We start from the raw sequence: 24,371 nt of genomic DNA, 5'->3' as shown, positions 1-24,371 counted from the left end.
GGTGGGTGGGGTTGGGCAGACATTTGGACTAACCTAGAATGTTTATTACGTAAATAATCCTTGCTAAGCATCTTACCAGGTTTATATTCTTATCCTGGTGTTCCCCTGCCCTCCTTTCTTCTTCATTCCTGTTTATTCCTGGGTTTTTTTTTTTGTTCTCATCTGCCTATGACATTTTTCTTGCTGTTTCCAGCTCCAGGATAGTCTGTTATTCCTTGTTTATATTCCACCAGGCACAGGTGGTTTTGTTGTGGTTGAAGTTTAGAGGTGCCAGTGTGAGTGTGCAGATCAGATTTTTTTTAAAGTCTTGGTAGCAGGGAATTAAAAACTGACTCCTGTTGAGGTGAGTGAGACCACAAATTGTGTCTCTCTCTGCTTTGTCCTTTTTTGTTGCAGTTTCCATCCTATTTATTTGTAATCTTTTTATAAGGTGAATTAAAATTCTGATTTTAATCAGGAGTGCGTAGGATCCATCCGGAATGCTGAGGATTGCCTGTCCTACATGGCCCAAGAGGCTTAGGATGGATGGATTTACAGGGTGGTTTATGAGAGACAATGGAAAATCTCATTTTGTATTTCCAGGTCACTGATTCAGACTCACTTTGAAGGTTAACAAAACCACAGTATCTTATTATGTGTCCAGATGTATTTCAGAGAGCCTTGTGCCTTCCCACCATTACCCAGAAGATATTTGGGTAGCTGAGGTTATTCAAAGGAAGTCCCCATGATGGCAGTTCTAATTTTTGTTTTTAATAATAACAGTTTAATTTCCTGGGTTGATACAACAGTAGTGTAGCATCAGAATTCCGTGTTCTATTTTTACCCTGTTCTAGAAGGGCTGAAAAGCAAGCCCAGCCCTTTGGCTTTTGTGTTCCAGGTTTTCTCCAGAAAACACAGACCTCCTCACAGCCCTGGGCCTACTGTACCTGCAGGTACTAAATGTTGTTACTGTTGCAAAAGCTTAATTATTTTCAATATAACCCTATTGGATTTTTTTTTTTAGAATTAATTTCTATCCACCTTCCCATTGCTTGCACATGCTTCTCTACAGACTGAATTTAACAGGACAGAACTTGCTTTTCTGTATCTTCTCTTTGCTGCTAAAAGCAAGCTGATTCCCTGGACCAGAGCCAGAGCAGGAATTCTGTTTGGCAACCGCCCTAACTCTGTTATAAATCCTCCAAGTATAACAAAACATGACTAGTCATTACCTTGCTTCTGCATCAGGAGTCTTGCAAGTTATCCTGAAAAAGCAGCCATGAAATTGTGAGTGTTAATGCACCATAAAGGAAATTCAGAATCAATTTAAATAACAAAGGTGTGCTTATCCTTCTGTTTGTAAAATGGATGGGAAGGGCTGGATTATTCCAGAAGCTGGCTTCCCAAAGAGTGAACAAGCAAAGAAGAATAGGCAGTAGTGCCTGAAAGGAGGAGGAGGAGGCCCTGGAGCTGCTCTGAGGGTGGAGCCCCTCTGCTCTGGAGCCAGGCTGGGAGAGCTGGGGATGCTCACCTGGAGAGGAGAAGGCTCCAGGGAAACTTCAGAGCCCCTGCCAGGGCCTGAAGGGGCTCCAGGAGAGCTGGAGAGGAACTGGGGACAAGGGATGGAGGGACAGCACACAGGGAATGGCTTCCCACTGCCAGAGGGCAGGGATGGATAGGATATTGGGAAGGAATTCCTGGCTGGCAGGGTGGTGAGGCCCTGGCACGGGGTGCCCAGAGCAGCTGTGGCTGCCCCTGGATGCCTGGCAGTGCCCAAGGTGAGGTTGGACAGGGCTTGGAGCACCCTGGGCTAGTGGAAGGTGTCCCTGCCCATGGCAGAGGGGCTGGAATGAGATGGGTTTTAGGTGAATTCAGTTGAAACCACAGAATCACAGGATGGCTTGGAAGGGACCTTAGAGCTTATCTGGTTGTAGTCTGTAGGATGTAAGTGATTCCAAGCTCTCACATGCTCATATATGGCCACAGTGATGCCCACTAACACCTTCAGTCCATGAGAAGACAAAGGAAGGGAAATCACCGGAACAGGAGAGCCCTGGGAGTGAGGACTTTGTGGTGAGGGAATTGAGGATGTGCAGAGTAGCAGTTTGTAGCCTGTTTTCTGGGATAGAAAAGGAGCAGACACCTGTGAACCCAGAACTCATTTGTGGTTGGGTCAGAACAGTGAATCCAGCCAAGTCAAATTCTCAAAATCTGTTCTGTGAATTATCAAACAGGAATATGTGTGTGTAATAGGAGCACCGGAAAACTCACTTCTCTGACTGAACCAGAAATTCTGGTGCCCATAAACCCTGTATTCTCCTTAACTCCCCTTATTCCTGAATTTCTGATGCTTATGTACTTCTTTTCCCAGACTGGGGAGTACCAGAAGGCTTTTGAACACCTTGGAAACGTGCTTACCTATGACCCAGGCAACTACAAGGTATGGTGAGGAGTGGAAATGACCCAGCTTTAGGAGGGGACACTTCCTAAAGCTAATTCCACAGTCAGAGCTCTGCCATTTGCATCTGGGGCCTGGAGAGGCTGGAAAGAATTCTGCCCAGAGAGCTTTTTGTGAAATACATTTCTGGGATGTTTCCCTGGCTAGGGAGTTGGATGTGTGTGGAGGTAGGGAAAGGGAAGGAGGCAGAATATGGGATGTTAAATTGATCCCTTTGGCTTTTAATCTGAAGTTGCACCAAAGCCAGGTGGAATTTACTTTGGAAGGAAGATCTTCTGGATTTTAAAAATCCCAGAAGAGCTGTGCCAGGTCCCTTGTGATCCAAGTGATACTGCATTTTATTATTCTCCCATCTGCTGATACCCTGTGCTTCCAGCTGCTGTGTATATTTCCTTGGCTCTGGCCTGGAAAGCTGAGCTTGGTGTCTGGGTTTCATTCTTCATTGTGGAACTGCGTCCCTTTCTAGGGCTGTTACTTAATTTCTCTCCTTTTTTTTCCCTGTTAGCATTGCAGAGCATTGAAATGTGTGTTTGACAAACATGAGTTGTTGTGAAAACACCTTTACACTTATGAATTTTACTTGTCACTGTGGAATCTTAAAAAGGACTTAACTAGTGTGGTTTAAATATAGTGTGTTGTACTCACTTCATTTTTTCCCCATGCATATTCCCATTAATTTGCAGTATCAGCCAGTCAGTGTGAACTAGGAGAGCTTTGCTGCATGTTTTGCTTGAGTACATTTTACTCCCCACTTAACTTGCACCAGAACTATTTCTATCTGTGCTTGGTTGTAAAAAGAATCTATTAGTGCTTAGATCTTTTCAGAGCCTCAGACTCTAAGAAGTACTCCTGTCAGCCCAAAAAATACCCTAAACATTTGCAATGTTGTGTTGCAGTACTTATGGAATCATAGACTCACAGAATGGTTTGATTTGAAAGGGATCTTAAAGCCCATCCTGTTCCACCCCCTGCCATGGGCAGGGACACCTTACCACTGTCCCAGTAAGGTGACAAGCCCCATCAGTATGGCTTGGACACTTCAGGGATAGGGCAGCCACAGCTTCTCTGGGCAAACTCATTTCTGAGACAGTTATGATGAAAAACAGTGCAGGAAGAAGCAGACTCAGGTTTGTTCCTCACCCTGTGTTCTGCTCTGTGGTGGGAGATTCCAGAGTCCCCATCTGCTCCCACTGTTGGTCTTGGCAGTCCTTAGAAGTGAAATGGTTGTTCCTGGGATGGCTTTAGTTTAATCATTTTGTCCTCTCGTGCTCTTGCTGTGTCTGAGCAGATGGGGCTGTGGGTGGGTCACTGTTGTCTCGTCCCCAGGCCACCCTGGCTGCTGGCAGCATGATGCAGGCCCACGGGGATTTCGATGTCGCCCTCTCCAAGTACAAGGTGGTGGCCAGCAGTGTTCCTGAGAGCCCCCCGCTCTGGAACAACATTGGCATGTGCTTCTTTGGGAAGAAGAAATACGTGGCAGTAAGTATCCAGTTGCCATTTTTTCTCCCATCTGCATCCAATTTCATGCAAGCACAAGATTCCTGTCATGTAGAGGCTGTTGTAGCATATTTAGCTTTTTTTTCCCAAGGCTATCAGCTGCCTAAAGAGGGCAAACTACCTGGCTCCCTTTGACTGGAAGATCCTGTACAACCTGGGCTTGGTGCACCTCACAATGCAGCAGTATGCCTCGGCCTTTCACTTCCTCAGTGCTGCCATCAACTTCCAGCCCAAGATGGCAGAGCTCTACATGCTCCTGGCAGGTATGGGATGCTCCTTGGGATCACCATCCCTCTTGGGAACAGCACAGCACAGACAGGAGGTGTGGGGTGAAGTAAAGAAACATGGCATAAAGGCTTTACTAAGGAGCTCATGCCCAGTCTCTTCTCTCTGGGGAAGTAGAAGGGAAAACTGCAGTCAGATCCAGATTAAACATTGGAAAAGACTTGACACGTGTGAGACTGGGGTTGGGTTGCCTAAGGAGTGGGTGTGGGTTTCCAGCACTGGATATTTTTGGGATGAAATGAGATAAACATGTCAGAAGTGACATTGTAAGGTTAGATGGGATATTGGGAAGAAATTTTTCCCTGGCACAGGATGCCCAGAGCACTTGTGGCTGCCCCTGGATCCCTGGAAATGTCCAAGGCCAGGTTGGACAGGACTTGAAACAACCTGGGATAGGGGAAGGTGTCTCTGTCCATAGCAGGGTTGAGACTGGATGAGCTTTAAGGTCACTTCCAGCCCAGGCCATTCCATTCAGTAGGGTTAATCCTGGCAGCAGTTCAGACAATCCTGCTGTGACACCTATTTTATGATATTCAGAATTGTCCTAAAAATCAGCTGCTTGTGAAACATCTCCTCCTGTGTGCTTTGGTGCAGTTGCTCTGACCAACCTTGAAGACATCGAGAATGCCAAATGTTCCTATGAGCAAGCTGTGGCTTTGGACAAGTAAGTCTTTGTCAGAGCTGTCACTTATTTGGGCTTTGCTTTGCCTCCCTGCACCTCATTTCCTTTGCCTCTCACTATACCTCAGCCCTAAATGGTTTGTAGTAGGAAAATACTTTTATTCTTGTAGCTGTGCAAATGACAGTGTTAAAACCTTTTTTTTTTTTTTTAGTAAATTCAAGTCAGCTCTGAAAAACGAGAGAGGATTTTATTTCAGAGCAACACAGAGCTGTTTTTTGTTTTGCTATTTGGTTAGTGAGTCAGTGGTGATGACTTTGGATGCTAGGCCTCCTTTTGGTGAACATTTATACACAGTGGAGCAGACTGAATAGAAGAGAACATGTTTTTTAACCCCTGTTTGAGCACAGTGCAGAGCAGTGAGATGTCTGGGGTAGAGCCTCTTCTGAATTGGCCAGGGGGAAGATTTTAGCTGGGAGAATGTGCAAGAAGTTTGTATAAAGCAAGTAAAAGGGCATCTCCTTCATTAATAACATCTGTGTTTGCAGTCTAAGTCTTAAAATCAGAGCACTTGATTTCAGAAACGTTAAGCTGAACTTCAGAGTATGTCATCATTTCAGGCACAAAATCAAAATTACCTCATATTTATTAATAGTTTTGTTTCTCTCCCTAGTTTAGTGTGAATATTTGCACATTTAGACCTACCAGCACTCCTGAGCTCAGAGTCTGTCTGCAGGTGACAGAGCGGTGCCAAAAGCCCTTTTATCTGCAGGGGCCACACAAGGTGGTGCTAGATGGGACACCAGGGATAAATTCTTCCCTGTGAGGGTGGGCAGGCCCTGGCACAGGGTGCCCAGAGCAGCTGTGGCTGCCCCTGGATCCCTGGAAGTGTCCAAGGCCAGGCTGGATGGGGCTTGGAGCACCCTGGGCTAGTGGAAGTGTCCCTGCCCATGACACAGGGTGGCAATGGATTGGCTTTAACATCTTTTCCCACCCAAACCATTCCATGATTCTATTCCTAATCAGCTTTCCATGCGTACCAAGGCAGGACAGGACCTTAAAGGCAGCTTGCATTCCTTAGTCAGGGCCTTGTGTGCTTTGCTCAAAGAGAAGGAGCAGTAAATGGGCTCTACAACTTCGCCCAAGTGTTGGGCACTTGGGCAATGCTCCAACTCTATGGTCTGACCAGGAAAATAAACCCTTATCAAAGCAAGAATGAATTCCCACTGCCAGGGCCTGCTGGGGGAATATCCAGACTGCGAGGCTGAATCTGTGTCCCCACAAGTTTCCTTTGCTGGTGTGTTCCTTTGCTGGAGCTGTTTGGGATGAAGGTGGTTGGTTTCCATCACCAGAAATGCTTTTGTAGTGGCCTGGGTGCCATGCTGGGGGCTGGAATGGAAATAACTTGGAAAACTTTAGAAAAAATTGTTCCTCTCCTGGTTCTGGCTTGTAACTGCCCTTTCTGTGAGTATTCAGCTATTGATTTTTCTCTGACTGTCATATTGCTTCTCAGCTCTTGAAAGTGGTGAAATAGCTCCATCAGGTGCATTAATTTTAAAACTGGCTGTTCCCAGGACTGTCTGATCTCCTCAGTGTTTTGGGAGAGAGGAGGGCTTGTTCTGTGGTGGGCTCAGCATTCCAGTTTCCTAGTTAAAGTCATGGTTATAAATACAGTAAGATTTCTTCTAAGAGTTGCCTTCCTTGCACTGGGATGGAGAATCACCAGGACTGGAGAGTCAGGGCCTGCAGGTTACACTTCATTTATTGGCCAGTGCCAGCAGGATCCTTCCCTTCTGCATTTCTCCAGAGGATGTTCCTCTGCCTTGGCCATGGATGGTTCCAGTTATCCCAGCCATGCTCCAGGAGAGGGCACCAGTCCCTCACTCACATTTCTTGTCAACCCATGGAGCATCGGAGCATCCCTGCCTGGCCTGTGTGCAGGGATGCTCCTGTGGGGTCCACACAGGGAGCTGTGAGCAGGCAGAGCTGCTCCACCCACCCTGGCTCTCCTGGCCAGGCCAGATGGAGAGGGTTAATGTATCCCAGTGGAGGAGATGGATTGTTTGGGAAATGAGAGTGTATGGAACAGTTCTGCCTTGTGAAATCTTCATTCAGGAAGGAGGGCAGGAGCATACAGGTACCTGTGTTCACCTGTAGCAGTACCTGCAGTTGTGTGTGGTTTTGCTGGGGGAAGGAGAGAGAGGAGGTGAGGAAATGAAATGTAAAACAGCACATTCTGTGGTGTGTCAGGTTAGTTACAAAATAGAACCCAAGAGCAGGGCTCTGTTGTGCTGCCTGTCCCATGATGAGCTGCTCTCCTGCAGACTGGGAGTGCTGGGAGACTCTGAGGTAAATCAGAGAAAGATCATCTGTCTCAGTATGACAAAAGCCCCCATCACTGGCAGGGCTGGAACACCAGAGAGTCCCAGGATTGCCCCCAGGTGCACAGAACTGGCTGTTGCAGAGAAGGAGGCAGTTGGGGAGGGGTTTCTGTTGGCACCAACACCCAGGGCCTTTGCAGAGCCCAGCACTGGTTCTGTCCTCAGGCAAGAGGGTCTCAGGCACGCTCCCGAGGGACTTTGGCTGTAGCCTCTGTGTTGGTGCCAGACAATGAGGAGTGTCCAGCTCTGCTCAGGCACATGTTAGCATTATTGCAGCCAGGATAAATGTTCCCACAGGGAATGTGATGCATCCCGTGTGTCTGCTGCAGGTGCAACCCCCTCGTCAACCTGAACTACGCTGTCCTGCTCTACAACCAGGGCGACAAGCAGGGGGCCCTGAGCCAGTATCAGGAGATGGAGAGGAAGGTCACTGTGGCCAGGGAGAGCAGCGTGCCCGACTTCGACCCTGAGGTTTGTGCCTGAGCTCAGGAGCCACCCCAGGGCTGGCAGCAAATGAAGAGGAGGTTTGACTTTGAGTCCAGTTATTAGGAAGAAATTCTGCTTATGAGATTTTCCAAGCAGAGCAGGCGCCTGCTGAGAGCTACTCACTTCCTTTCTGCTCTTTGAAGCCCAGTTCTTCAATGAATACACAGCAAGACAGAATTCCCTCTTAATTAAGGGGCTGAATTAGTGGAGATGTTTCCCCCAAGCACCAAACTGTAGCCAGCTCTCCACAGATCTTTTCTTGTAGTGTTTTTTTTTGGACGGTATTGTTGACTTGATTGTTATCTGAAGTGTCCCTGCTTACAGTGCTCTTCTCTTTTGGCTTCTTGAGAAGATGGTGGAGATGGCCCAGAAGATGGGGGCTGCCCTGCAGGTTGGGGAGAGCCTGGTCTGGACCAAACCTTCTAAGGAGTCCAAATCCAAGCAGAAAGCTGCTGTGTCAGGGAAATCCAGCTCTCAGCAGCCTTTGGGCTCCAACCAGGCCCTGGGTCAAGCCATGTCCTCTGCTGCAGGGTATGGGAAAACCATGCAGCTCCACCCAGGTACGTCTCCTCTGCTGTTCTTTCAAGTATAGATGTGGGAGGGAAGAAAATAAATCTCTTTTCCCTTTGAAAGAGTTATAGCACCTGTTTGGGAAGGGATTGAGTTCCTCACACAGCAGTGAGGGCAATATTTGATGATAACTTTCCCAGATTTCTGAGTTCAGGAAGATGCTCTTTGTAGTTTATTTCACTCTCCTGCTTTTGCAGGGATGTGGGAGGCTGAGAAAGTTTCCCTTCCTGTCTGAGCCACAGTGGACAAGATTCCATTAGCATGAGATTGTGATCTTGCTTTGGAAAGGAGGCAGTTTCTGCAACCAGACCTCTTGCCTTTCTTTGGAAGAGCCCGGGAGCTGCCATGCACAGACAAGCTGTTGCAGAGAAGGGAAAAGATGGGCAATTTTCCAAAGTACTTCCATCCTTTCTCTGTCAACGATAACTGCAGCTGGATTTCTCCAAAGCTGCCCATCTTTGCAGGTGTTGCTGGATTTAGTGGGACTGAGGGTTTTCAGCAGGTGGTGTGAGCCTTTGGAGGCTCAGCCCATCACTATATGTACTAGGGCTGGGTAGGAGCATCTCCTGAGCCATTCCAAGCCTGACCTCCTCTCACCTCTCAGCTTCCAAGGAGGAATGCACTGGAGATGTTGTTCATCATGGTGATTTTCTGTCACTCTCAGTCTTGTTGCCTGTGGACTCTCCTGTGGAACCAGGAGAGTGGTTGTGTAATCCAGGCCTCTTTCTTTGGCATCCCTAAGGACCTGTTCCATTTCTCACACATGGAGTAAACTTTCCATGCAGGGAAGACTTAGCCAGAAAATCTGAAAAATAAAACACACTAAGGGTTTAGGGCATACCTGAAGGACTTTATTACCCAGATCAGGGAAGGGAGCTGGTTCATAACATCAGTTGGCACCTTAAATATAAGTGTAGAAACAACTTGTGTTCTGTTGTGATTTAATTCTGTAAGTAGCTACTTTAGCTGCCTGGAAACTTTCCCCATATTTGCTAAAGATGTGAAGTGAAAACAACACTTTGGTTGGGGCTCAAGCTTGAGCATAAACCAGCTTCAGTGGAACTGGAAGTGGCACTTCCCTGTGAGGTGGTGAGGTCCTGGCACAGGGTGCCCAGAGAAGCTGTTGCTGCCCCTGGGTCCCTGGCAGTGTCCAAGGCCAGGTTAAAAGGGACTTGGAGCAATCTGGGATAGTGGACAGTATTCCTGCCCATGGCAGGGGGTGGAATGAGATGGGCTTTAAGGTCCTCTTCAACCCAAACCATTCTGACATTCGTGATTCTAGAAAATGTTTTCCCTTCCAGATCATGAGTTAATTCCTATATTTGTACTGAATTCTGACAGCTGAGGGACTGTACCTGAGCTTCCTTTCAGCAGGACTTCAGGCACTGTAAGGTCTGGATAACTCACTGTCAATAAACCAATGTTAGGCAGAAGGAATCTGAGGGTAATTAAAGGCTGTGATTGTTTTGCATCTCTGCTGCTGGGAAGGACATAAAGAGCAGACAACACATACATAGCCATAGAGTAACTAACTGTGTTCTCTCCCCAGGTGCTGCAACGCCAGCTCTGCCAAAAAAGCCTCCCTCCCTGCCACTGGAACCAGAACAGGAGCAGGACTCAGAAACAAGCCCTGAGGAGAACTCAGCTCCCACAGGGGACGAGGAGCAGAGGAAGGAGAAAGACCAGAGCCAAGAGGCAGGAGAGTAGGGCAGCTCTGGGCAGCACAGGTGGTGCAAGAGCCTCTCCAGGGCTGCCTGGGATTTGGGAAAGGGAACTGCCCCACCCTGCCCCATGGTGGCTTCTCCCCACTGTCAGTTAGTCTGGATGCAGCTGTTTTCTATCAGTGATTTTAGCTTGTGGGCTCTGCCACGTTCCAAGGAGTCACTGCAGTGACCAGAGGTTTCTGTGTAGCTACTCTTAGTGCAGTCACAACACACTACAGAACTGGAGGGTCCAGCTCTCCACAGGTTGGGTGTGAGTCCTCCAGAGGGATCTTTAGCAAAGCCAGCAGTAGTGCTTTAGGATCCTGGATGGCGAGGAGAATCAAACCCTTCCAGTGGCTGAACTGGTGAGCAGCTGAGTTTGCATAAGGAACCAGTAAACTGAAACTTCAGGGCTCTGTATTTGCTGGTGAAGCTCCCTAGCTGTTTGACAATGTATTTCCTGCTTTTACTTCTGCACTGTTGGACTGTATCCCTCCATAATTACCAGTCCAGGAGAGGAAGGTTAGTCATGGAAACATCTTGGAGGCAGCAGTGTACAGGCAGCATGAGCAGGGCTCTGGGTACCTCCCAGCCTTCAGCTGTGCTTTGTGGTTTGTTGCTCTTATCCTGAAAGACATTAATGCATCTTTAGAGCCCAGCCAGGAGCTGAAGTGCTCTCCTCCTCCCTGAAGAACACTGAAAGAGTAGGACCCCTCACTTTCCCCTGGGTTCTGATAGCCCGAACTGACTGCTTATCTTAAATGTAGCTTTTTTTTTTCCCTTCAGGTGTCCTTTCTACTGGGTTTTGTGTCAGTTCAGCCCCAGGACAGCACTTCTTTAAGGATTCCCTCCTGCCAGGAGTTAAACAGAATTTTTTTGTAGAGTGCTGGCAAACTGAAACAAACCAGACGTGAAACAGTGTCAGTCAGGTACAGTGCAGAGATTTTTATTCACATTTAACTTCTTACACTGAAATTTCCTGCAGCCTAACAGAGTACATGGGAAGAAAAGGTGAGGATTGAAGAGCAGGGGTGGGCAGGGGCTGCGAATTCTTCACTTCAGCCCCAAAACTTTAATTCAAGGCAGATTTTTGTCCTATGATGCTTTGATGGGATAAGTGTCACACTGGGAGCACGTACTGCACTCAGAGGTACTGTGAAGGGATTTATTTTAAATATATATTTTGTGAAAAGCTTATGCAACAGTGAACCAATTCTTCTATGAAATGAAGCAGTAGCACCTTCTTACTTTCTGGGAGCTTCATGTTTAGGGGAGCATTTTTAAATATGTAATTCCAGTTGGATAATAAATAGAGCTGCAATTCGTGTCCTGTGCTCTTTCCTCCCCTGGGTGTGGTGATGGTGGCATTTGCATGCAGTAAATTCCTGGGATCATTCTGGAGAACATTTCTGTGCTAATGGTAATGAGGCTGGACTACCATTTCAGCTGGAATTAAGCAAGGGACTCTTCAGCAGGACTGCACTGAGGCATTTAGGGATTTTGGAAATCACACCTTATGTTCCAAAACCTGTTTCTGGCATCAGCCATAATTCTAATCCCCTCTTCTCCCCCCCTTAACTGAAAAGAATCATGAGCTTAATTTCAAGGGAAGCAGAAACCATCTGCTTTAGGACTTTTCTTCCCCTTTTTAGGGAAAGGTCTGTGATGAACAGGGTAAAACAGAGCTCACAAGGTACTTTGCATCTTGGCTTCTGCACAGGAAACAAAATAAAAGTCATTCAAACATCAATGCCTGGTCGGCAAGACCTTTTTCTAGCCAAGAGTAATGATCTGTCTATCCAGCAACATGTGTTCAACCCAAAAAAATGTGGTGTTGAGGTCCCTGAGACAACTGGATGCTGATTTATGGTACAGGCAGTATTAGTGGGTACATGCTGTGCTCCTGTACTTGTTTGCTTAGTTGTGACTGAGCAAAGTGGATGTGGGGGCCATAAAGCTGTTCAGAATTTAGATTTCCCAGTTGGGGAGTGGGTTTCAGTTGGCAAAGCCTCTTCTGTAGAGACAGACAATTCTCAGTGCTGAATGGGGGAAAACTTTACTAAAATAATAAGCTCCACACATAAATGCATTCAAAAGGAGCCCATGTTATAACAAGTACTCCATCTGCCAAGACTTTTCTAGAAGAGAAAACCCAGTTCTGCTACAAGGAAAGCTTTACCACTCCCTCAAACCACACTGCTGCAAAAACTCAGTGTTTTTAATGGAAGACACGGGTGAGATTTGAACCCAGTTTTACCCAGTCTGCACCGAGGGGCAGCTTTCCTGAGAAATTCACAAGGGAGGTTTCCAGGGTATTTTTTCCATTGCCTGCCCTTGTTTTATAATGGGATAATTCCTGTCATCATTTGTGTTCCTCAGCTGCTGTGAGATCTGCTGAGCACAGGCTGATCCCAAGCTGTTGGGAAGAGAGCTCCTGGCACAGGAGGGAATGGCCATGTGCTATTTGCAACCTGCACCTCTCCTTTGCTGAGAGAACATCCTCCCACCAGAGTCTGGATCAGTGACTCCCTGAGAATTCTGTCTGGGTCCAGCTGAGATACCACACAAGAAACTGCTCCAGAGTGAAAGAGGACAACTTCATCCAACATCTCCAAGAGGTACAACCAGCATTCCTGGCTCTGAGATCCAAGATTTACTGCCAAGGTTACTCAGACCCAGTATTTTCCTCTGGTTTTCTCCTGTTCTCCCCAACACTCTGAGGTTCCTTAGCCCAGGAATAGCAAGGCAGCGATTGTGTGACACAAGTCTGTGCCAGCACCGCTCTGGAACAGATTGCACAGAGACAACAGTGGCACAGAGACACTTTAGCTGTTCAATCACTCAAACCCTCAGTTTTCACCTAAGCTGCAAGCTCCAAAAGAACCCCCAACCAACATTTTTGGATAACTGGAAATTCAGTTCTGTTGTACCATTTCTCAGAACTGTCCCATTATTCAACTCTTTGCTCAGGACATGGCTGGAAAAGTCACCCCATGGCACACAAACCCGGATAATTCGGTGTATCATTACAGAATAAATAGTAAAAAAAAAGAACCCAAGCACAACTGCTGACAGTGTTCCATTGGGTTTTGGAATGGATTTAGTGCTCCGCTGCTCTCCAGGCTTTGGATTCCAGTGGCTAATGAGTTGAGTCGAGCTCTAAAACATCCAGCACAAAGCAGGTAATGAGGTCTTTGCTAAAGGCTGAGGAAGAACATTTTAGCACCAGTTCTGTAAAATGAACTTGGGAAAGGAGGTCAAACTCCTGGATATCACACATCCCAACAGGAGATAACCAGGAAACAAAAGAAAATCAAGTAATTCTTAGTAATGCTGAGAAACTCCCCTGGAGAGGAACAAAGATAAAGAGCCTTTAAACTGGCAAGAGTTGGATTTGGGATTGGCTCTTCCATGGCACAGCACCAAGAGCACAGTGGAGAAGGAACGTGTCCTTTGAGACTCTGCCAGGCTCCTGTGAGTCACACCTCCCAAATAATCCAGCACTTGACCCTCAGTAAGTTCCATACACAGAAAACATGGGAAGAATGCTAATTTTGGATCATGGATAAAGCTAAAGGAACCAAAGCCAAGGTGGCTGCAGGAAGACACAAGTGAAAATACCAACGTGCACAGGTTTTACCATGGAGAGCAGTCACAGTGCTGAGCTCTGCTGCTGCATCTCCAGCAGAATCTGTGTGAATAAACATTTCCAGTGCAAATTCTGCTTCAGGAGTGAGGCTGGCTGAGGTTTGAGTCATCCATCACTGTAGATTTCAAGGTACAAGTAAGACAGGAGAACAAACAGAATTTGTAGAGACAGAGGATGAGGGGGAACCAGGGTCAGCTTAAGCCTGGTTTTGAAGCTTTGGTATTTTTGCAGCTGTTGAAGCAGCTTTTCTTTGTTGTCACAACTGTAGCTGTGCAGAAGTGTGAGACTACAGGTATAGGGGAAGCATTTCAGGACCTCTGCCTCCCTGTCATTAATTTGGGGAGGCAGAAGGAAGTAAAGCATATCATGTTCACAGCATGTGAAACAAAGCAAAGGCTGCTGGGCCCCTCCATTCAATTCAGATTTATTACCATATAGATTGTTCCACAACTTTATCAGGGATCCCACTGGCACAGCTGATGAACAGGTCATGGTGGTTAAGGATTCTCCTTGGGAAGTGACTTTGGGTGCAGATGAGCTCCATGTGCCTGATAAAGCAGATCTGGGTAGAGCAGCAGCCTGGCCATGCCAGGTGTTCCCAGCACACCCACAATGGGCTACAGCAGAAATGTTTATCTGTGAGGAGCAGTAGGAAGGAGGAGCCAACAATAATGATACCAGTTTAGCTTTTTGGCCCAGATGATTCCTAAGGACTAAGCTCCTTTTTAATGATTCTTTCCAGCAGTTACTGACTCAGAGTAAAAAAGCTAATTTTAGCCTGTCATCTTCCTGCTTAATGCAAGCACAGCTGACCCTGGGACAAGGTCTGTACATGCAGTCACGTGTTTTTAGGTGGCTGTAAGGAATGTCAGTCCCATCAGCCTCACACCCCTGGAAGTGTTTCAGGAAGAAACTGAAATAGAGCAGCAGGGCTGTTGCTGGTGACAGCTTGTGGGTATTTTGTTTTGTTTTGTTTCCAGCTCCAGTAAGCCAAGGATCAGTTTCCAGCTGGCAGATCCATGGCCTTTGGTGGCCCTAGGAGTGGAGTGCCAAAAGGCCATCATCCCAGGCTGCAAAATTGCCTTGCTAATGGCCTTGGACCTCTAAGTGAGCCAAAGAGAGAGGTTCTTTTCATTTATTTTCAGTTTAGGAAGACTAAACCAGAACTCCAACTCCTGTGCTACAGTTCATCAATAATAATAATAATGGTAGTAATCATCATCATCATCATAATCATCATCATAAAAAATAATCTGGGTAGAAATGCCTCCAATTTTAAGAAGATCCCGCACCTGGATAAAATGCTGACACTCAAGGGAAACTCAGGGTGGGCTGAGCTACAGGAAAACACAGCACTGACTGTACTTCTGCTCTGTACAACACAGAAGACTTTGCTCAGGGGGAAAGCTGAATACACATGACAGACAGCATTGTGTGCTGAGTCAGTGCAAGTACAACAGCTGCCAGTTTTCATCCTTGCAGAGCAGCCAGGATGGCTTTTCCCAACAGAGAACACCACTGACAGCAGCCTGACAGTGTTATTGCAACAGATCACTCCACCCTGAGTGACACAGACTCTCCTCCTTCCATTCAGGTGCAAAGACTGACCTGGAACAACCTCTGCCAAGCTCTGGTAAGGCACAGGCTTGCCCAGACATGCTAATTGCACTTAACCCAGTTCTACTGAAAACTGGCTTGAGAGCTGTGCAAATACACTCCAGGTTCCTGAAGTGGCCAGAGACAAAACCATGCTGGGAAGAGAGAAAACCATGCTGGTGCTCTACAATTCTTAGTGTGTGACTGTGAAAAGGTAAAAAACCAGAAGCAAAGTATTTAACAAGGACACGTGGTTCTGCTTTTTTAATTTCAAAGGCCAGGGCAAAGAAACTGTGACCTTATCAGTGACCTAGTCAAAAAAACCCCAACATCAAACCCTAAAAAGGCCACCTCACTTCAGTCTTACCTGGAAAATGCTGTTCCAGCTTTTGAGCTTCCAGAGGGACCCTCCCTGATATATTAACCTTTCCTAATAGAGGGCAGGGAGACTGAAGAATTTGGCACAACCATTCTCAAACAACCAAAAATGAGTCTCCAGCACTCAAGAGCTTTTCTGTAACACACCAACTGTTAGCAGAGTATTTAGTGCTCAGCAAACACAGGGAATGGTTTGGGGGTTCCCTGGCAGGGAAACAAAGCTGTCCCCCAAACAGAAATCCTGATTATCTTCACTCCTTGTTTCCTAAAAACTAAGCACAGGCTGCTGGGGCTCATTTGAACACCCTTATTCACAGATACCACAATCACCTGTGCAGCCTCAAGTAGGTTCAGTCTGTGTCACATTTTGGGACCGTGGCTCCCTCTGGGGCTGGGCACACGGAGAGGTTGATTGCACCAGGCAGTAAGTCCATCCTTACCCCAAGGAAGGTTTGCAAAGTGCTGGGACGAGATAACCCACAAGCCTTTTTATTTTGAATTTACCAGAGGCAAGGCAGGGCTGGGCACTGCTATGCCCTCCCTGGGATCCAGGGGCAGGAAATTCTCCTGCTGCTGCACTTTGCAGCACTACCAGAAAAGATCCATTCTGAGCTACAAACAGCAAACTTTGCCAGCCAGGGATTTTGGTCTTTGTGTCCCTCCCCCTTAAGACAAAGCCAGTTTTCACATTAAATATTAAAACATTTGCACCTGACCCGCATGTGAAGCGCTCGAGTCACTGCTGAGTGACTGGAATGTAGCTGACAGTTTATACCTGGAATTATTCTTTGGCTCTTTTTCAGTCATACCCAGAAAACACCACACACCCTGGTTCTGTTCCTATACCACCACTGCTTCAAATCCCAATCCACGGGTCACAGACACCGTGCAGTGCTGGAGAAGAAGGAGGGTCCTGGTTTTCTACTGAGGATACACTTCGGAATAGAGCAGTCCCTCGGCTGAAATGGCATCCCCGAGCCCCACGGTCCGGACGGGATCCTTGCACACCAGCACAGGGGTGAAGTGGAAGGAGATGTCTTCCCTGTGCCAGTGCACCACGGGCTCGTCTGGATTGAGGGAGATTTTGGATGGTGCCTCTGTGTGGGAGGTGACAAACTCCAGAGGAGCTTTGAGGAAGACCTTGCTGGTGTCGATGGTGTCGGTGGCACAGGCCTGGGTGCCGGCAGCCCTGGCCCCAGCCGCCACCGCCGCTGCCTGGTTGCCCCAGTGGCCGTCCACAGTGACCAGGATGTGGTAGGCCAGGGTGTGGAAGTGGATCCGCGTGAGGTCCGATGCCCGCTCCGCCGTCTTGCCATGCTCCTTCAGGATCCAGAAGAGGATGTCGCTGACCACCCCCACGTCGGGAATGCCACTCCAGGAGGCCAGGGAGGCGTGGGGACCAGAAGCAGACTGGGTGAGGAACAGCAGTTCCTGCTCGTTCAGCCCGATGGAGTTCACCAGGGGAAAGACCTGCTAACAGAAACAGGGAACAGCAGGTTTGCCTTCAGGAGCGGAGTCAGAGCTGGGAATCCTCCCCAGGCTGTGGTTTCTGCAGTACCCTGTTCTGGCTCAGCAGAAGCAGCACCCAGTTTCCCAGTCACTGCACTTCCACAACATTTTCTCAGAAAATGTTCCATTTGGTGCAATTAATTTCCTAGACACACACTTTGACAGTAAAGAGTAACAATACATCAGCTCCACATGAAACGTAACACTGAGATCAGAGCTGTGTCGAGATAGATAAACAAGGAACCACCAGGAAGGAAATTCTGCAAAGAAATCGAGGGATATTTTAAAATTATAAACTCAGCTCAAATTCATTTCTCAATTCGTCTTCCAATGTATAGTCCAAATGTTGAGTTTTGATTTCTATATTCATGCACTAGTGTGTGCACTGTGATACTGAACCTGATCAAAAGAGCACATCCTTTCATTTTCCTTACCTGATGCATAATGTTGCTCATAAAATCCTGATCAGTCATACTGGCCAGCTCCAGGTGTATGGGAATGTCAGTTGGGATATCAGAGATGGAGGCCACAGCCTACACGAAAAAGAAAAAAACCTTACAACACATAATTATTAAGGAACAGAAGAAAAAGGGTTCTGACTCAAGATACACATCCTTTAATCTCCCTGTGTGTGGATATACACTATTCAATGGGATGTCTGACCTGTGTATGTACTGCTAAGGAGAGGAAATAAGGAAATAAAGCAACTTATAGTTTACAGAATCCCAGGGCAGGAAAACTATCTACCCTTAATCTGCTCCCAGCTCAGAATCTTTCTAATGGATTAATTCCAAAAACCTCACAAATCTGAAGCAGCTGCAGAAGAGCTGATCCTAGAACATGAAAAATGCCAATGCCCTGCATCAGGGCAAGCCCTCAGCTTTAAAACAGGTGGCATAAGACAGATGCTCTTTATGGAATGCAGGTGTTGATTATAACCTGGATCATCTCAGTGTCCAGCATAGAAAAAGCCTAGTTTAGCTGCTAGATAAGCCCAATAACCAGGTCAACACCCTCCAGGCCAGGCCACCAGCCCTCCTTTTCCCTATACAAGCCATGGAATCTAAGAAAAGACAGCGTTACATGATTAGACTTCAGCCATTCCTGAAGCTCCCACTCTCCTTTTGGCATTCAATACGGAGATCTGTGGGAGCTCTGAAGGCACAGCCTTCCTACACCTTCAAACCTGGGAAAACAAGGCCTTGCCGCAAAACACTTGGAGGGGAAATCAAGAAAATTCAGGGATTCTGTATCTCACCTCCATGAGTCGTCTCTGTCGCATCTCCTTGCTCTGCCCTTCCATCATGTGAAGTCCTGAAAGCACCACCAGGTCTGGCTGGAATTCATCCAGGCTGGACACAAACACTTCCAGCATGTTCAGGGCGCCGTTGGACAGGTCATGGGAGAAGATGAAGCGGTTGGCAGCGGGTGCCTTCACTCGGCCCCACTGCTCACCTGGGGTGGAGCAAACAGGACCAAGTGTGTGTGAACTGGTTTATTGCTGGGCAAGATCACAAATTCAACAGGTTCCATCAGCAGCAAGAAAAGCCATGGAACTGTTTTAGCCATTACATGAAGGCCACCCTGAGTTTCATCAGCACGTGGTTAAAATCTCTGTTTTCAGGGAGCATTTTAGTGTTTATGGAGCTTCAGAATGACACCCCTCAGACTGTGCATCGATCTTAGTGATGTTCAGGGGTACCACTGAACACCTGCTCCGTTGTACCTGCTTGATATTCCAAGATAAGATGGAATTCATCTCTTTCCTGCATGGATTCAGGCGGCACAACCACATTGTCATCGAGCAGTTCATGGAGTTTGGGACCAATTGGGCCACAAAGGAGGATCTAGAAAACAAGGAAAACCAAAAAAACTTTCCCTTGCCATGTCCCTTGCCAAAATTTAAGCATCACCTACAGAACTGATTTTAAAAAGTTAATAATTCAGTTTTTAAAAATCAGCTTGGAAGTCCAACCATATGTTCCATCAGCAGAACCTAACTGCCACATCCCCAAAACCTACACAGAAGTAACATGAGACAAGCAAATTAAAGAACACGAGCAAATGGCATGAGATGTTTGGAGCATGTGTGTACCTTCAGGTCTGGATTTGTCGCAAGCTTCTGCCCGATGAGAGCAGCATTTCCTCCCACGTAAAGCTGTAAAACAAACAGAGCTGGGTGTGGGCATCCCCTTGCTTTGGGACCTTTAAACACACTTAGTCCTCAGCACAGACTGGAGATTTTGGCTTTTTAGAGCAAGGTTCAGCAGTACCCAAGTTACTAAAGGTTATTGGGGCTGAAGGCAAAACGATCTTACAATTCTCTGTGAGATCTCAACAAGTTGAGCATTCTTTATTTTTAATCTAAATACTCACCTTCAAGTAACAGCCCAGTAAAAATCTATTAATTCCAACACTGACAGCGCTGTAAAAACCAACTCATTCAGCACATAAACAGCCCTTACTCCTGTGCAACCTCTCTGTGGCTAAAGCCCTGTGGATTTTTAGCAAGGCTGACAAGGAATCATTTAAAACCTCCAGTTTGAGGCCGAGGTGAAACCTCGTGCCTGTGCCCATGTGAAGTGAAGGGAACTGTGGAAGTTTCTTCACTAGTAAAGGTCAAACTTTCCAGTTAAACTCTGATTTGAGCTTGAAAAGCAGTGAATATGAGTTGTCCTGCGGGTCACAGCTGCTCAGAGGAGGCCACAGAGAAGATCCAAGGGCTGCTCTGGAGCCAGGCTGGGAGAGCTGGGAGTGTTCACCTGGAGAAGAGAAGGCTCCAGGGAGAGCTCAGAGCCCCTGCCATGCCTAAAGGAGCTCCAGGAAAGCTGGAGAGGGACTGGGGAAAAGGGATGGAGGGACAGCACACAGGGAATGGCTTCCCACTGCCAGAGGGCAGGGTTAGATGGGATATTGGGGAGAAATTGTTCCCTGTGAGGGTGGTGAGGCCCTGGCACAGGGTGCCCAGAGCAGCTGTGGCTGCCCCTGGATCCCTGGAAGTGTCCAAGGTGAGGCTGGACAGGGACTGGAGCACCCTGGGCTAGTGGAAGGTGTCCCTGCTCATGGCAGGGGTGGCACTGGATGGGCTCTGAGGTCCCTTCCAACCCAAACCATTCCTGGCTTCTCTTACAGAAATCAGGCCATACAGCTAGAAATCAGGCAACTCCTCACTCCCAGCCTCTTTTACATCTTCAGCCCCATCTGGCTCCCAAGAAACATTTTTGACATTTCAGTTTGTGAATGTCAGCAGGGGAGAGACCATTTAACCCCCTCTCATTTGCAGCAGGGGCAGAATCCCAGGGAAAACCAGTAACACAACTCAACCTACACCACAAGCTCCTTCCTCAATGATTTGCTCTCTAGAGAAAGAATGAAAGTCAGCAGTGACAAGGAAGTAAGAAAGAGGGTTCCCAAGGCTCCCCTGTGGGTACAGACCCACCTGTGCTGTGGGGTGCTCTGATGCTGTCCGTGCAATGTCCTGGAAGGCCTCGGCATCGCTGAAGAAGCGCTCGGCAGCCGCCCCTCTCTCCATGAAGTGGGCAAAAGCCTCCCTCAGGTCCTGCCTGGAGTTCAGCACTGCGTGGTTCTTCCCATCGCTGGGCTCCAGGCCCAGCGCCTCCAGCAGCTTCACCCCAGACAGAACCACGTCCACACAGGCGTTGACACTGGGAGAGAGAAAGAAAAGGTGTCCTGAAAAACCACACAGACCTCAGGGCACCTGGGAGTGCAGTGAGGTCACATCCCTGACTCTGCAGGGGGAGAACAACCAACCATAGGGAAAAAAGGCACAGGAATTTCCTGAAATTCTCTCCTAAAGCTTTCCCTGTTTGACTGGCTTTTATTGTGCTCAGGGAGGGATTTGTGACTTTCTGCTGAATGAAAACAAGGAAAGCTGTGTGGGTCAAAGGTGGTTGAGTATGTTACAATACAGGTTCTACTTAATTTCCTGCCTTGGCCTTGCTTAAAAAAAACAGGCATAGTAACAGTGGCATTTTAAATTCTTAGAAGCTTTTAAAAGCTTCTAATACCCATGCGTTTTGGGTTTAAAATGTCCATGTGATTCAAAACTATTAAAAACAAAACTGAAAGCGTTTCAGTCAGCTAGATCAGCCTCTGGAGTTTCAATTATTCCTAATAATACCCAACCCACACACAACTCCCCACACAGGCTGGCTCTGTTTACAAAAAGTCAAGACAGCAATTTGTCAGCTGAAATATTTGAAAACGGCAGTTTCCAAAGGATCATCTCAAACTTACAGAAATAGCATGCAATGGAAACAGGAGAAAAAGTCTGCAATTGTAAGGAGGGATAAGAACCATTTCAGCAGATCCAGGCTTTTTGGAAAGTCTAATTTCCAGTCCCCATGTCTCATTGATTTAATCACAGTCTAATTCAGACTAAAGGACAGGAGACTTTCTGGCTGTAACCAGAACCCCAGAAGACAATTTAGAAACACTTGCCCTTGTGTCACTCTGTGGTTTCAGAGTGATAACAACAAATAGCAAATACTTCCTGAGATAACACCGGCAACTGCACAGAGATGCAATTTAAGTATCTTCTGCAGCTGCTGTCAAGTGCCATTTCTGTTCCTCTGCCCCACATTTCCTGACAGGGATTCAAACCATCTATCAAAGTCGTGCAGGATCCCTGACTTTCTCCACATCTTCCCCCCACGACAGTCCAAGGGCCAGTTCCTGCTCCCTGTCAGTGTGGAGTGCTCAGCACTCAGCATTCCCTTGGCAGTGACCTCTCAGGAGTCAGATTTGGGCTGCAACAAAAAAAAAAAGGCTGCATCACACAAAATAAAGGACAGGAAAAACCCTGAGGCTTTCCACTCCACAAGATAACCAACCCAGAAATCCTCTGGATGTGCATCACCTCCTACACCAAGGACAGAGAAATTCCCTAGCATCGCAGAGAAAAGAAACCATAAATTCAAGCAGCATTTTAGCCCCAAATCTGTGTTTTAATGAATCATTACAGATCCAAGGGGATAAAACTAAGTAATATTCCTCTGCTAACACAGAGCTACACAGCCATGGAAGTGGATAACTCCTTCCAACATCCAAAGGATGAATCTTCCAGTCAAAGTCAATGTACCTGCCATGTCCATATATTTAAAAGAAAGTGAGTCAAGCGCTAATATAAGATCAATGTGACATTTCTGAACTTTCCCCTTGTTCTCTTCCCACTTCAAAAAGAGAAATGGTGTTGAATATCCCTAAGTTCATCATCCATTGCCTTCCCTGTCCCTTCACTCTTTATCTCTCTCCAGCTCTATTTGGACTCAGCTACCTCTTCCCAAAGGCAAAGGCTTTGCTCCTTTCTCCACTTTATAACCTGTCTCTATAATAACTCCTTTCTCCACTTTATAACTTGTAACCTATTTATAACTTGTAACCTTTATAACTTGTAACCTATTTATTGCCAGCCTATGCTGGATGGACCAGCAGCTCCAACTGACCCTAACCCCAACCCTCAGACTGTACATAAACTTGTTTTACAGACAATCAAGCTAGGAGTAATATCTCTGCAGAAGAGCTCCAACAGGGCCAAAGCCTGGCTTAAATCCCCACCACAGGAGTGTTTTGGATCATTGGTCCCCTTGGCCAACATCCAACTCCGACTCAGGAGCACTGTGGGAGGTGCTGCACTTACATCCAGATCTTTTTCATGGAATTACGGAACGGTTTGAATTGGAAGGTACCTTCAAGGTCATCTAGCTCCATCACCTGCCATGGGCAGGGACACCTTCCAGTAGTCCAGGGTGCTCCAGGCCCCATCCAGCCTGGCCTTGGGCACTGCCAGGGATCCAGAGGCAGTCACAGATGCTCTGGGCAGCCTGGGCCAGGGCCTCCTTCCTCACAGGGAAGAATTTCTCCCAATATCCCATCTAACCCTGCCTTCTGGCAGTGGGAAGCCACTCCCTATGTCCTGTCCCTCCAGGCCCTTGTCCCCAGTCCCTCTCCAGCTCTCCTGGAGCCCCTTCAGGCCCTGGCAAGGGCTCTGAGGTCTCCCTGGAGCCTTCTCTTGTCCAGGTGAGCACCCCCAGCTCTCCCAGCCTGGCTCCAGAGCAGAGGGGCTCCACCCTCACAGCATCTCCATGGCCTCCTCTGGATTTGCTCCAGCAACTCCACGTCCTGCTGATGTTGGGGGCTCCAGAGCTTGAGGCAACTCTGCAGGTGGGGTCTCACCTGGGCAGCACAGATACATCCCAGGTACGGGAGACATCGCTGTGCACGCCGGGGCAACACACCCGTACCCGCACATTCCATACCCGCACACGTGGACACCGGGATGCGCATCCCGACCCAGGCGCGCTCCCGCCCCGCCGCCAGGGGCGCTCCCCGCGCGCTCCCGCACCTACCCGACGGCGACGCGCGCCCAGCCGCGCGCGGGGCGGACAATGGCCGCCTGCCAGGCCGCCACCGTGCGCGCCTCCAGCGAGCGGGCGCGGCGCAGCGTCCCCAGCAGCGAGGCCGAGAGCTGCCGCAGGGCCGCGGGGGGCAGCTCGGGGCCCAGCACGCACAGGTAGCCCAGCGCCAGGGCCAGCAGGCCCACGCACACCGACCGCTGCCACATCGCGCCGGGCGCGCTCCGCTGCTCCTCCTCCCCCGCCGCCGCCGCGGCTGAGGCGGGGCGCTGCCGGCGGGGGCCTCCTTACGCCGCCTCCGTAGCGCCCCGCCCCCGCCGGCCGGCGGATGGCGTAAACCTCTTCGGGAATCCTGGCGCGCCGCTCCTCCTGCGCAACCTGCGTGCCGCCCCGCCATGCTGTTGCGTCACCTGCGCAAATCGGTATGGGAATAGCGCTCCCCCTGCGAATCTTGCGTGCGGCCCGGCAATGTCGTTACGTCACCTGCGTAACTCGGCACAAGAATAACGTAGGTGGCAGCGGGCGGCGCGTCGTGAGGGGAGATGGCGGGACAGAGGCTCCCTCACGGCACCGCCGGGCCGAGGCCTCCGAGAACGGGCTCGGCCGGGACAACCGGGCCCCCAGGCAGCTGGGATGAGGAGCCTGCGGTGAGCACTGCCCCGGTGCTGCGGCCTTCAGTAGCGCCGAGCTGATGTCTGGCATCGTGCCTGCACTCTCCTATGTACGCGGTACTGCTGTTCCATCCCCTCCCCGGGGTTCCTCCTCACGGTGCCGTTATTTCTTTGTTCCCCAACACCTTTGTGGGTCTGTGTTGTATTCCCACTCTAAAGGCTCACATCCATCAACCCAGTCAGGGTCCAGTGTCTGAAGCTAATAACCAACCGAAT

General features: G+C 48.4%; 2 protein-coding genes across 4 annotated transcripts in view; one reads left to right on the top strand and one right to left on the bottom strand.

Annotated features, from left to right (window-relative positions):
- The window catches only part of BBS4 (Bardet-Biedl syndrome 4), a 34,815-nt gene extending 23,512 nt beyond the window's left edge, over window positions 1-11,303 (top strand). Inside the window, exons 9-17 of the mRNA XM_053955288.1 lie at window positions 878-932; window positions 2,351-2,419; window positions 3,764-3,916; window positions 4,026-4,197; window positions 4,814-4,883; window positions 7,549-7,690; window positions 8,058-8,265; window positions 9,825-9,970; window positions 10,765-11,303. Coding sequence (XP_053811263.1) covers window positions 878-932; window positions 2,351-2,419; window positions 3,764-3,916; window positions 4,026-4,197; window positions 4,814-4,883; window positions 7,549-7,690; window positions 8,058-8,265; window positions 9,825-9,970; window positions 10,765-10,860 — 1,111 coding nt within the window. The 3' untranslated portion in view covers window positions 10,861-11,303. The remainder of the gene's footprint in view (window positions 1-877; window positions 933-2,350; window positions 2,420-3,763; window positions 3,917-4,025; window positions 4,198-4,813; window positions 4,884-7,548; window positions 7,691-8,057; window positions 8,266-9,824; window positions 9,971-10,764) is intronic.
- A 4,771-nt stretch (window positions 11,304-16,074) lies between these two features.
- Window positions 16,075-23,729, bottom strand: ADPGK (ADP dependent glucokinase). 3 transcript variants are annotated; one of them, XM_053955293.1, is made up of 7 exons: window positions 23,479-23,729; window positions 20,550-20,775; window positions 19,206-19,268; window positions 18,837-18,957; window positions 18,369-18,565; window positions 17,545-17,643; window positions 16,075-17,074 (listed from the first exon to the last, which is right to left on the bottom strand). In XM_053955293.1, exons 1-7 carry the CDS (start codon window positions 23,691-23,693, stop codon window positions 16,523-16,525), a joined length of 1,473 nt encoding a protein of 490 aa, XP_053811268.1. In that variant the 5' UTR covers window positions 23,694-23,729; the 3' UTR covers window positions 16,075-16,522. The 3 variants fall into 3 exon arrangements, with proteins under 3 accessions (XP_053811268.1, XP_053811269.1, XP_053811272.1); XM_053955294.1 differs by having other exon boundaries at window positions 16,075-17,071; XM_053955297.1 differs by lacking the exon at window positions 23,479-23,729 and adding an exon at window positions 23,389-23,440.
- Between the last annotated feature and the right edge of the window lie 642 nt (window positions 23,730-24,371).

Source organism: Vidua chalybeata, chromosome 13, assembly GCF_026979565.1.
Source record: "Vidua chalybeata isolate OUT-0048 chromosome 13, bVidCha1 merged haplotype, whole genome shotgun sequence".
Lineage (NCBI taxonomy): Eukaryota > Metazoa > Chordata > Aves > Passeriformes > Viduidae > Vidua > Vidua chalybeata.
This window is presented reverse-complemented; position numbering and strand designations above follow the sequence as displayed.